Here is a 13,738-nt window from a genome sequence, read left to right on the forward strand (position 1 = left end):
AACCTTTACTAGGATTGATTATATGTACATTTCAAGGGATTTGTGGGAAGAGGCACAGACATTCACGTTATCTCCTGGTCCGACCATGATATGGTAACTGTGGATTTGGGCTGGTTGGGGATGTGCCTGAGAGGCTCAAAATGGAGGTGTAATGAATCCCTATGGAAGGACCCGGTATTCTAGTTGGAGATGACTAAAGAAATTGAGGAATACTTCAAAATGTATCACACAGGCAAGGTGGAGAACATAATTGTTTGGGAAGTGGTGAAGGTGGCCTGCAGGGGGATCCTGATTAGGGATGGGGCCAGGAAAAAAAGCGAGTGGACACTGAACAACTTGATAAACTGGTGCCCGAGTCCCTGGAGGAGCGGAAGGACTGTGTTATGGAGGCTAGGGAAAAAAGAGAGGAGCTGCAGCTTCTGGAGGAAGGGAAAATAATTTGCAACCTGCAATTTCTGCTTCATGAGAAAGGGGACAAAGCAGATGCACTCCTGGCAGCTAGACTAAGAGGGCAGCATTCAGAAAGATGGGTCACAGAAATTGAAGTTGGGACATAGTAAATGAATCTTCTACGGAGGGGATTCAGGAGACTACCGGAGGAGGGAGACATAGACACATACCTAGCAGATATTCACCTATCCAAACTGTCTGATGAGGAGACTAATGTATTGGAATCCCCCTTAACAGAAGAAAAAATTAAGAATGCAGTGGAAAGGTTAAAGCCGGGAAAGGCCCGTGGGGTGGATGGATTCTCAGCAAGGTTTTACAAATCGTTCCTCACTGCCCTACTGCCATTTCTGACGGAACTGTTCAAGGACATATTAGATACTGGTAAAGCCCCGGAGTCTTTTGCTCGGGTGCTTATCACAGTGATACACAAGGAGGCCAGGGATCCCCGGTCATGTGCGTATTGCCCAATCGCCCTTAACATAGATGCCAAAATCTACACCGGGGGCTCGCCGGCTAGGCTTGAGGGGTACATGCCAAGACTGATCCACCCGGACCAAGTAGGTTTCATCAGGGGATGACAGGGGGCTGACATGATGAGGAAAACCTTACACCTGATGCACGAGGCCAAGGGGATAACTGGGGACCACTCCCACCTTTCAGTGGATGCTGAAAAGAGGGTGGAGTGGGGGTTTCTCAAAGCAGTGTTCACAAAGTGCTGTATAGGAGAAAGGCTTCTCTGTGGTATTATGGCAGTGTACTCATCCTCCAAGGCGTGTGTGGCTGTAAATGGTGGGAATTCCCATTGGTTTGGGTTGGGTAGGGTAACAAGGCAGGGCTGCCCTCTCTCCCTGACGTTATTTGCCCTCTCAGTAGAACTTCACGCCCAGAAGATTAGACAAGACCCCTGTGTGATGGGATTCCCAGTAGGAGGGGTGAATTATAATGTTGTGCATTAGGCAGACGACATGCTTTTACACATAACGAATCCCCTGACCTCCATACCGGTGACGATCCAATTGATTGAACAATATGGCTCCCTGGTGGGATTCAAGATTAATAAGTCTCAATCAGTCCTCTTCCCTTTGGATAGGAATAGGGATGGGGAAATAGGGAGGTTCTCTCCCCTGGGTGGGCAGGTCAACCTGGGAATGTTAAGATATTTGGGAATCAATGTCACAAAGGACATAGGGGAATTTTTTGAGGTGAACTTCTTCCCTCTGATGGCCAAATTTAAGGCTGGCTTTGAGAAATGGAGCAAGCTAACGATATCATGGCTGGGTCGCCTCAATGCTCTTAAAATGGTCTTTCTCCCGAGGATCCTTTATATGTACCAGACGCTCCGCATCCGGGTCCCAGACTCATTCTTTTGGAGACAAAGGGCTCTCTCTTGAGATTCCTTTGACAGGGGAAAAGGGCCAAGATATCCTGTGACGAATTGGTCCTACCCAAAGATAAAGGAGGAGTAAGCCTACCAGACATGAAGCCTTACTATAAAGCCTCTCTGCTTCGGGTACTTGTACCTCATTTTAGGGCCCAAAGGGATATCCAGTCGGTCGCGCTGGATAATCTACAGTTACACCCTGTCACAGTTGGGGAATGGCTGTGGGTACCGAGAAGCCGAATTCGGGAGCATCCTATTGTGGGGACCATATGGGACATCTGGAGACAAGGTGTAGAAATGAAAGGAGTAACATAGCCCTCACCCCTTTTACACCTCTGGGTCCCGGGAGTTATGGAGGCTATCCTGAACCCTGAAAGATTCCAGAAATGGTATTAGGCGGGGCTGGAAAGGATTGGCCAACTCTGGAGGGAGGGTAGCTTCATCAACATAATGGAATTGGAGGAGGCACTTGACATAGGTAAACTATGTCTTCTTGTAACTCCAATTAAAGGGGATGTTAACAGGAGTGGATTGGAGGGAACAGGTACAGAGAGACCTCATCCCCTTTGGAAAACTTTAAGATAAAGGAACTGGTACGAAGGGACTGTCAGTTGTGGGATGCTACTCTGGAGGGGGGCAGGGTGGAACAAAGGTTATCTGCTGACAGATCTGCCCATATAGTCGATTACTGTACTGTACCAAAACTTATAATAAGGGAAAAAATGTTTTTAAAAAGAGAGAAAGTAGAGGAGGAGACTGAAGGGAAAAAGCACATGTAACAGATGCTGGGAGCTGCAGCAACACAGCACAATAAGCAGGGCCGGTGAGCTGCAGGAAAACCGGCACAAGAAGCAGGGGTTAATGGCTGCATGGACAGCACAAAGAAAGGAGAACATACACTGGCAGCAGGTAAAGTGAGAGGGACTGAGTCAGCAAGGCAGGGCTGTGGAAAAATACAGCTCAGGAGCAGGGATAAGTCACAAGAAAAGCAAAAGGAAGAAAGGTCAGCAAGGCCTCAAAGCAGTATTACACCTTATTCGTGATTTTGCAATTGATCTTTGTGCCCTGACGGAATCATGGTTTCATTATGCGGCAGGACCATCTCTAACACTAGCTATTCTCCAGGACTATACCATACTGAGAACAGATAGACCGGAGTGGAAGGGTGGGGGAGTTTCTCTCATTTTTCGCAAATCTCTTAACATGCATAGCCTTGACTCTGTGGGCATTCATGGCTGTGAAGCCCTGCATGTAAAAATGCTACTGTATCCCAACACCACAGTTAATGTTTTTCTTCTTTACCGCCCGCCCCAGAGCATAACTGATTTCCTAATCCAATTCAACGACTGGATCTCTCCTGCCCTCAAGCCCTTAGCTAGAGTCCTCGTATTAGACCTTAACCTTGGATTTGAAGACCCAAAAGATCTGTTGGCCCAAGCTGTTCAGTCTTCACTTGAGGGATTGTCCTTTGAGCAACACATCCTGCGTCCGAAACAGTGCATATAGAACTCCGGACTGGGTGGCTTCCTATGGCTTACCAGTGGACAACATCGGAGTAGACCCCTATCCATGGTCTGATCACATGTTTGTTTTCTTTCAACTTCCTAAAATTGTGCCTGTTTAAAAAATGAAGTAGGCTAGAAAAATCTCTCTACCGCAATTTACGTAAATTAACTCCACAAGCACTTTATCCATTTTTCTTCCCTGTAATTAGTAATCTGGACTGCTTGGATACGGCAGGCAAATTAGCCATAGCCTATGATGATATGATGCTATTGGCAGTGAATTCTCTGGCACCCCTCAAACAACGAATGGCTAAAACCCAGCTCCCAAAGCCAAGGTATTCACCAGCCATTCACAAACTGAAAACTATGAAAGAAAAGCTTTCAAACATTGGCAAAAATGTCCCACTGTGGACAATAAGGTTAGCTACGGGTAGATGGTTAGGAATCATATAAATGCAATTTTTGAGGTTGAAAAAGATGCAATTCAAATTGATTCCAGTCATGGTGAAACCAGTGTGTATGCAGCTTGGATTCCAAAAGAGTTTCTCGATTGGGCTGTTGGGATATCTTGCAGGTGCATTACGGAAATTGAAGTTCCATGTTTTTGGGAATACAGATTTATGAAAGGAAATATTAAATAATGATTCATGGTCTTCTCTGGTGATGGTTCACTTCAATGCCCCGTGTGTTTGCAGACAGCGTCCCAGCGACCGAGATGAAGAGACGTGGCAATCGAGACCCAAAATCACCTCCGTAGACCAGAAACTCAGGTTCTTCATCAGAATAGCACCCTTTCTTCTGTGCTCTATGTTAAGACCCCCTTAACCCGAGTCTTGGGATTGCTCAGCAAGTGTTTGATAATGTATTGTTTAGCAAGAATTGCAAATACAAGAGAGAAACAAAGAAAGTTGGCTTTAATCTTCACTGACACAAACCTCATTGAAATGAGTACAACATGAAAACATGCGGCTGTACAGTCCGAAATATTGCAGCTCCTGTTGAAGGACAACAGTCCCTGTCACTGCACTATACGCATCCGGGGAAAGGTGCTCAGTCCATCAGGAGGCCCGAACAGTGGGCGAGAATAAACATTCTCTGGCCACTGTCCCAGCCACCCTGGGCCCTTCCGCGGGTGGCGCCATTTTCTTTTGTTTTGTTAATGTGGGACGGCAACAGGGAGCCTCCCCATCCGACCTCCCCCCCCCCACAATCCCCTTTCCCAACCCACCCCCCTCCGTTCCCACTTAACTGCAGGACCGGAGCTCTGTGCTCTGGTTCCAGCGCTCCTCCGGCTGCCACTGAAGACATGCAAAGGGGACATCTATATGATTTTTTTTTCTTTTTTTCCTCCGCAGATCAGCTGTGCAACCAACATGAATCTCCCGAGGAAAAATAATGAAAGCTATTTGCAGCCTAGATGAACCCCAGGGTGTGAATGGATTTCATGCCCACTCAGGAAGGCCGACATTGCCGGTAACGGCCCGCAGCCGGAGCTGAGGTCCTCAATTCGCTCAGGCCTGCCTTTGCTCAGCCTGGCAGGCCATTAACGGCCATATCTGCCCTCCTGAGCGGGCATGAAAGCCACATTATTTGCTGTATAGAAATGCCCAAATTGGAAAGATTCAGTATACTGACACCATAGTATCTGAACATCATTGTTAGGGTTCGGTCATAATTTGCCACTCTGAAGTTTTCTCTGGATTGTTCATTTTTTGATATGCAAAAGTAGTTTAATTATTTGCAATAAATTAATATGCTTTGTTTAAGTACACTTATACAACAGTTTTCTAATGAAGTTATGGGAATTTACTGCGCCCCGCTTCTCTGATGCATTCTTATAATCATTTGTATTATAGTTTGGCATGGGAAGTGGAACCAAATCTTCCTTCACCCCATTTGTTGATCCTCGAGCTTACCAGACATCCCCAACAGATGAGGATGACGATGAAGATGAGGATGATGAAGGTGAATCTTCTGCGAGAGGTAGGAAGCCGAGCTCAAATAGTGCCTTTGGGCCTAATTCAATATGACAGTGACATTTTCTTCATAGAATTCCTTGAATAGTCAATTGTGTATCAAAGGACTACCTTCTTGAATTCCTCCCTGCAATATCCATAGTGTAAATTAATCTGCAAGGGACCCACTCGATAACTTTGGGCCGTCCTCCACGTTGACTAAACTATGAGTAATTGCATGGCAATTATCGCAGCGTCAAATGTAAGTCACCCGCATTCTATAGCGGGTGCCATCATAACACGCCGCAACAGATGTCCTCTGAATTTGTATGATGCATTGTTCAACCCATAAACCTTAAGTCGAGAATCCCAGTGCTACGTTCAGTAGATCTGAAAAAAACTATTTAGACCTTGGTGAATTGAATTTGTCGTAAAAACCAACTGGGTGTGCTTTTCCACAAAAGTTTGTTTCTCCAGTGAATTTCAATCTACCACAATATAACCTTAATCGTTTGCCCTGGGGAGTGGGGGGGGAGCCAAAGCGAAATAATTTATTAAAAAAGCAGCTCCCAAGTAGGCTTTACAGTGGTAGATTTTTGTATTGAAATCCACTTTGCAATTATCAAAAATAATAAATACATTTAAAAAAGTCTTCCCACCCCTTAAAATATTACCATGTTATGTCGGAATGCAGAATATTATTTTTTTAATTTATTTTATTGAGTATTTGTAAGGCGCTTTATACAACAGAATTGTGTTTCATAGCACCACAAGGCTAAATGGGAAGGGAGCAGGGGAAATAATAACAATGGCAACAAACAACAATATATATACATATGCAGTCGTGGTCCAACAAGGCCTTGTGGCATTCAGCATTGATCTCCATCTCTAACCAACATGTCAGACAGAATGCACAGTTGAGGCTAGGGCCTGTTGTACAGTGATGTTTGCCACACTAGTTGCAGTGGCACTTTCCATTGACCTAAGTATACAAGGTAGCATTTGTTGCTGGTAAAGGCAATCAGTCAGCACTTAGTACTGGTGCCCTAGACGGCACCTTAGTATTGCCATGCTCTGGTACTCGCCCCTAACTGGCCCGCCCGGCAACGGAGAGATGCCTTCAGCATACAGAGATATGTGCTGAGCGTTAAAGAAGCTGCTAATAAAATATTCTGCCTTGTCTGTAATTATTCCTTATTCCTACAGTAATTTTTCTTTTTAGGCCAGTTTACTAATGAGCTACTTCAACAAGAAGAATCCAAGGAGTCGAGGAAAATATCAGTGGTAAATGTGAACCCCACAAACATTCGTCCTCACAGCGACACTCCAGAGATTCGGAAGTACAAGAAACGCTTTAATTCTGAAATTCTCTGTGCAGCATTATGGGGTAATAAAGCACTATATTTTATTGTGTAGTCACTTGCCGAAACATTTACAGTAATGTGAAGGTTTTATGTTATTAAGTGTGTCTATTGTGGAAATAGCAGTCGAACGCTAACAGAACATTAATCTATTTTGCAATGCCGCTATTGGGTAATTGAACGCAAATCAGCCAAGTCAGTCTGTGCTCATTCCCTTAAGACTTCCTCCTCCTCCTCCTCCTACCTCGGGCCACCTGTCTCCTTCTGCTCTACTCTCCTCCAATGTGCTAGCTCCCCTCACTTCCTGCATCTCCCAACACCTGCACCACTACGTCTGTTGCTCCCCCCCCCCTTCCTCTACTAGCTGGGGCAATGATTGGGCTTTATCTCCAGAACCGGATTGAGGGGTGTGAATATTCATATATTCATATGGGGCCTGTGCATTTGCTGGTCAGAAATGAGAACTATATCTTCATCTTCATCTTCTGGTTTTAATAGTGCAGGGCCCCACAATGCATTGCTGCAGATTGATGTGCTAGACAGTCCGCCATCTTGGATGCAGAAACACAGACAGCTTGAGCGGAGTATACTGCTGCTGAGCATGTTCTCCATTGACACAGGTGGTTGTTGCCTCTCCACCGTGACGCAGAGCCTGCTGAGTTTTCAAAATGAGTAGCGCTTTGGTCCCACCCACTACCTAAGGTTGCTTGTATATTGTCAAATATTATTGACGCAAGAATGGCCTTGATCTGTGTATGTGCGACACAGGCTCATAGCCATTACCTGCCTTATGGGGCATTTTACCCCACAAAAGGTTTTGAGTTTTGTACAAGTCATTTAGAGTCCCATGAAGTGACAGCACCCCACAGTGGCCACATGTGGTGGGCTCCTGCCACCCACCCTTTGCATGATGGAAATAGCAAGGGGATCTTCCCCAAAATGGCCATGGGTCCAACATCACACAGTGGGTGTTGGTAAATTTGTACTTTTTAAAGCTGTACAACTGTCAAATCAAGTTAAGGCCTTTCCAAGAATTGTGTGTTTGACTTAAATGCCAAGTGGCAAAGTGTCATGTTTGAGATTTGCACTATTTTCATCCAATAGTGCTTTGCCCTGTGGGAGATGGAGTTTTTTATTTTTGCCGTTGTCATGCCCCGGGACTGGCGTCCTTTTACCACGTTCCGCTTATGGATTTGTTGGGGGTTTGCAGCACAGGATTCTCTTTGGTGTGTGCAGTGGATCTTTGCACTTTCAAAAAAATTGGCATTTGAACATTTTACAATAATTCATTTTCTTTTTAATTTTGTTTCCTTTCTTTTAATGCATGTTGGGTTTTGTTTATAAACGTATCCCTTTTGGATCAGTTGTTTTTGTGAAAAGACATAACGCCTTTAAAGCAGACTCTTGCCTTTTGGATGGTCTCTCTTCTACTGTTGGCATATTGTCTTAAGGTGTAGCCACATTGTGTTGTGGTGATTGATCCTGTGGCGGCTGAAAGAGGACCCAGGGTATCGGTGCTTTTTGTGTTAGCTTTGATGTGCTGACCAGTTGCCATATCTGTCCAACTTTGTAACATCTTAAGAAGGTGTTTGTCTTTGTTCTTTTGGCCTTTACACATGCACAATTCTTTGAATCATAAAGAGTACCCCTATCGTTCATTGAGGATGTCTTGGTGAGGACATCAGAGGATGTTCTTGCAGTATACTAGAACCTAAAAATTGCACATCGATAGGTGCCATTGTGCCCGGGGAGTTAGCAAACGCATCTAATTGTGTAGCCCGGAGGTGATACTCTCCTTTTTGTTTTTGTTACATTCTCTAATGCATAATGAATAGACTTGGAAGTATATTCTTCTTTTTACTGATCTATATTGGCAGAATGTATTGTCTGATTCAAGTAGTGTCATCCAGCTTAATTTTCCGATGGTTTTAGTAAAGTCCATTGTGTATATATTGAAGAAATAAATTCTGTCCGTCAATTCCAAATGTACAAATTTGTATTGAGGCATGAGCCCAATTTCCGTGTATGTATAATAATAATCATTCATAAAATGTCCAAAGAAAAATGGACTGTCTAAATGTTTGTCTTCTCACCTGAACCCATAAGATCTCATTGAATATCGTTGTGATGTCTAAGGCTTGTTGCCAAATGTATCAAATATGTACAACTCTCCAAAATTCAATTGGCCTAGTTCAATTGTAAAAGAAAAAATAATTTTTAAAAAAATACACTGGATGTGAATCCATGAAAGTGAAATGCTAATACACTTGTCTGCTTGGTCAATATGCAGGTGTAAACCTCTTGGTGGGCACAGAGAATGGGCTAATGTTGTTGGACAGAAGTGGTCAAGGAAAGGTCTATAATCTGATTAACAGAAGACGATTCCAGCAGATGGATGTCCTTGAGGGACTAAATGTCCTTGTTACAATATCAGGTAAGTTTCTAGAGCTCCTGCATTTGACAAAGTTTTGTAGTCCCTCATTATTGGTGCTTGGTAAACTGAATTAACTATACACATCACTCCACAAGCGAATACTGAAACATGCACATTTCAGTATACTACAATACAGCTTGAAAAACATCATGCTTTTAACATTGCTGAAATATGTATTTGCATTTATCGAAAACGTTGAAGGGATTTGTCATTTCATGAATCAGAAACCCTTCTCATTTGCTTTAATCTTTCTTGCAAGATCATGCAATGTGTTACTTAATCTTGGTGTCCATTTACTTGGCTATTGAGGTTTATTCATCTCAGTAAAATCATACCGGTCGTTTCTGGTGTAAGAAATAAAGTGAAAATGAGTATTGTAAAATCAGAAGATGACTTTGATGCTACGTAGCAAGATACGAAAAAGAAGGGGAGAAATCAAAGCCGTGCAAACTAAATTATGTAAATCGTTTCGAAAAAAGGAAGACGATAAAGATGCATTTTTTGATTAAATCTTTTTTATTGGTGATCTACAGTGTGGTTGCAGTGTGAGAGCAACCGAACTTCACATCATAATCTGAGTAATTTACAACACATCAACAAAACATTCATTCCAAATAAACTTGGAAACCAGGTGCTTGCGTAACAAACATCAAGGGACTCCATTTTTATATATCTCGCATTGTTACCTTTTAGGGTTATTTTGTATATAATAGTGATGTCGTGCTCCTCTCCCACAATCTCCCTTTGGCATATCACACCCATCCTTGTGATTCAACCAAACCATGGTCTATCTAGGTTTTGATACTTCAAGGAGGTTTGTCGACATGTGAGAGAAACATCGATTGCACCAATATGTTCTAGGCCAGCACATTGTCACTCCCCCTCATCCCTTTCTGCATCACCCTAAGCCATATCACTGATACCGCCATGGACCAGTGCCAGATCTAGCATCCTTGTTACTGGTCTGTTCCCTTAAGGTCACAGAAACACTCCCAGCAGGCAGGTCTCTGGCACACAGTTGAATTTAGTAATCCCACCTCTCTCTATCCTGGTTGCTATCCCCTGCCAGAACCGTTTTATCACCCTATACTCCCCGAACATATGTATCATGTCAGCCTTATATTCCTGCAGCAAAACAGCAAAAGAGGTGATGGCTGGAAGGCTTAGAATACATTTTAACCCCTGGCATTGTTCTGGGTAACCCTCCAGACCATCATTCTTCGCCTGCCAAGCCACTACCATAAAAGGGGCAATCAGGCCCAAACTGATTGGTCACATTCCTTCTGCACAAGACCACAAGCATCCCTAAACATATTTCAGCCTTGTTGGGCCTCATCAGTGAGGAGTAGCTTGGGTGTCTGGGACCAGCGGGCACGGGACTCACGTCTGGGCCTACCTGTCCCACTCAGGGTGACTACAGCAAAACAAGAGGTGATGGCTGGAAGGTTTAGAATAAATCTTAACCTCTGGCATTGCTCTGGGCTGCCCACCAAACCATTGTTCTTCGCCTGCCAAGCTATTACAAAAGGGGAAAGACCATATGCAAATCAGGCTTGGTCCTACACACAAAAGGAGCAGTCCAGCCCAAACTGTTTGGTTACATCCCTTCTACACAAGACCAACAGCATCCCCAAACAATTTTCGGCCTTATACTCTTTACAACAAGTGAAAGGGGCCCCTATGGAAACAAGGCGAGTCCCCACACACGATAGATACGCCAGACACGAGGTTGTATTCCCAAAGCTAGGGTTTACTGCAAAGCAAAAGTCTCAGTTGGCCAACTCGGTCTCACGCCCCGCGACGTGTATCTCTAGAACTAGAGGGACGCAAGAGAGTGTATTACTGTTGAGACTTGAGTGTCGTGTAGGCAGAAGAGGCCTCCGTCCCCAAATGCGCACAGAGAGAACCCAAAGTCACTCTCTGTGCAACCGTTGAGGCCACAGGCGGAGATGTTCAAATCCGTGACCGCGAACCTCTGGGACCCCAAGCTGCTGCAAGAAAACACGGGTTAAGTACCAAGCAACTAACAGTAACCACAGTGCCAAAAACAATGCAAAAGGTCATACCAAGGGGGGTCAAGGAGGAGGTAATGAACCTAAGAGAGAGATTCCGGGACCCACGTGGACCGTTGTATTCCAGAGGGAGTGGTAGTCCACTTTCCACCTTATGATGGTAGCGTGGTAGTCAGCTATGGAGCTATGAAACAGGAAGTCCAAAAGGAACCAGATGCAAGATGGAGAATCCGGGAGGCAATCCAAATAACAGTCCGCGATCAAAAGCCAAAACACGTCCAAGGTAACAAAGCTAGAGGGTTGATCCAAGAGGAGTCCGTAGAACAGGCAGGGTCGATTCTAAGAGTAGGCAGAAGTCCAAAGAGATACGTGACGCCAAACAGGATGCAAAGCACAGCTGTGAAGCGGCGAGTACCCAGGCTTCCTGTGTTTAAATACTCATGCTTCTGGTCATGTGGTGCGCTACTGGATCACGTGAGTGGACAAGCGCGTCACGTGACCTTACAGTCCCGTGACGCGGAAGCCCGATGTTAGTCCTTCGCGATCCCAGGCGCCAAGGTAGCTGCCAGTGCAGAAATGGCCGTAGTCTGGCAGGAGCTCTGTTACGGACAAGGAGCGCCCATGCACGCGAGCTGCCAGTTAGTCCACGTGAGTCCCGGAGAGGGAAGGGAGAAAGGGATGGGGGTGGGGGCGTGCCATAGGGACAGCAAGGTTCCAGGCCAGTACAGGTGTGCGTGTGCGTGTACATGGATCGTGACAATTACGTACATCAGTTACAAATATACAAAATGCATATCAAACAATCAGCTATGACATGTTTAACACCCCCCTTTATTGGGTTTCTTTGAACTTGGTGTGATGATGGACATCTCTGACTACTATGACACCTTCAAACATCTATTCTAGTAACAATTTGCAATTTGTGAGTGCAAAGGCATCTTTCAGTTGTTGAATAGAACACAGCGCTTCTGTTCTTGGAAGCGAGCTACATACGGGGGGGAAGAGTTGCATTCCGGACCTTGCTATCTATTAGGTGCTATTCGCGTCCTGGGAGCCGACACGCTCTAGCAGGCTCAGCAAAGGGGGGCCGTAAGAAAAGCATAATTTAAGCCTTTAGCGGTATTATTCTAACATATTCTACCATATAACGAGACTGGCTGGCAGCTGCAAAATGATCAAATGCCCTGCAGCTCTGCTTCAAGGCTACATTCGGTAGGGAGCCGGGCATTCTTCCTGGTGCTGCCTACGTTTGTGTTTCAACAAACTCTTGTTATCCTCTCGGCCCTGCGGCCTTGTCCTTTTCACATACAGACAACAATGTTTTACAGTCGAGCAGTCTAAGCGCAAAATATACTGCGAAGCAATTGGAACAGAAAGCAATGAGCAATGGTTAGAAAACAAAATGGCGATTCTTGTAACATCAAAATGGTCGTTCATTGGCAAACTTGAAAACCTATATTCTGTCATATCGTGCATGAGACGGTTGCCCCACGGCCACCAAAATGCGTTTGCGGTCACAAAGTAGAGGTATCCATATTTCTAGACTGACAAACCTTTCTTTGGCCGTATGCCAAACGTCTCATCTATTTATTGAAACCTCCTCTAGTGATGATGAATCTGAAGTACTTATGTCTGAATTTTGCATGCTATCGTGGACATCATTGTCTTCATCAATATCTATTGCCATCAACTTTTACTGCTCTCATCTCATTTGGGTCTGGGTCAGTTCGATCATGAGGTTGTTTTTTCTTTGTCATCATATGCATACATCCTTCCGTTCATCCCTCAGTTACCTCAGTGCAAACTATGGGTGAGCAATGTATACAACAACAGCACGTTAGGAATATTCCAAACACCACTACTAATATTGAGATCAACTTCCATCCCCAAGAACGTAGTATTCCCCAAAACCAAGATCCTATTCCCCAGCTCCCTTCTCCAGTAGGGAGTTCAGAGCTTAGAACGTGCATTTTCTTTATTGCTTCAAAGATCGTGGGGGAATAGTCATCGACATAAAAGCAACATGCTGATCCCACTATTTTGCAAATTCCCCCACGATCAACCAGGATCACATCAAGAGCCATTCTATTTTGCAGCGTCATTAGCCTGATTCCTCTTTCTTCCAACGTCATGTTAAATAATATATCTGTTGTGTTTATTGTATTTTATTAGGATTCTGGACAGTTGCCTTATATTATAGGAGTTCACTATCTGCCCTAAGAATGGAATAAATGATTTTGCTACATCAGTTGCTATTAAAACACCCTCGTCAGTCCTTTTGACTCTAGTTCTGGATAATCTGACCATGGCTGCTGTTTCTAAAAGGAATACTCTTGGGAACAGTAGCCCTAGGTAACATGTACCTCCCGAGTTTCTGGGCAACCAAGGGTATGCTTTCTCTCCACATATAAAATAAACTGGATCACCTACGTATACTAGTTCTATTTCCCATTTTAATACTACTGTATTCATACAACCAGCATATGTTCCGACTGAAAAAGAGCCTTTCTTTTTTAGACAAAAAGGGACAGTTCTTGGGCTATAATTCACCGTGTAAGATGGGGGAATTGCATCTTTGTCCCCTTCTGTTCTTACACGAAACGTCACTACAGATGTTTTTTCTGGTGGGGACAATCTATC

General features: G+C 44.4%; 1 protein-coding gene across 12 annotated transcripts in view; it reads left to right on the forward strand.

Annotated features, from left to right (window-relative positions):
• Window positions 1-13,738, forward strand: part of TNIK (TRAF2 and NCK interacting kinase) — a 1,364,982-nt gene that overhangs the window by 1,235,350 nt on the left and 115,894 nt on the right. For all 12 annotated transcript variants that reach the window (XM_069618746.1, XM_069618750.1, XM_069618745.1 and 9 more), the window contains 3 exons: window positions 5,193-5,319; window positions 6,514-6,678; window positions 8,943-9,086. In XM_069618746.1, the coding sequence (XP_069474847.1) occupies window positions 5,193-5,319; window positions 6,514-6,678; window positions 8,943-9,086 (436 nt within the window). The remainder of the gene's footprint in view (window positions 1-5,192; window positions 5,320-6,513; window positions 6,679-8,942; window positions 9,087-13,738) is intronic.

The sequence above is a fragment of the Ambystoma mexicanum genome, chromosome 10 (assembly GCF_040938575.1).
Source record: "Ambystoma mexicanum isolate Mex_15411 chromosome 10, UKY_AmexF1_1, whole genome shotgun sequence".
NCBI classification, from domain to species: Eukaryota; Metazoa; Chordata; class Amphibia; order Caudata; family Ambystomatidae; genus Ambystoma; species Ambystoma mexicanum.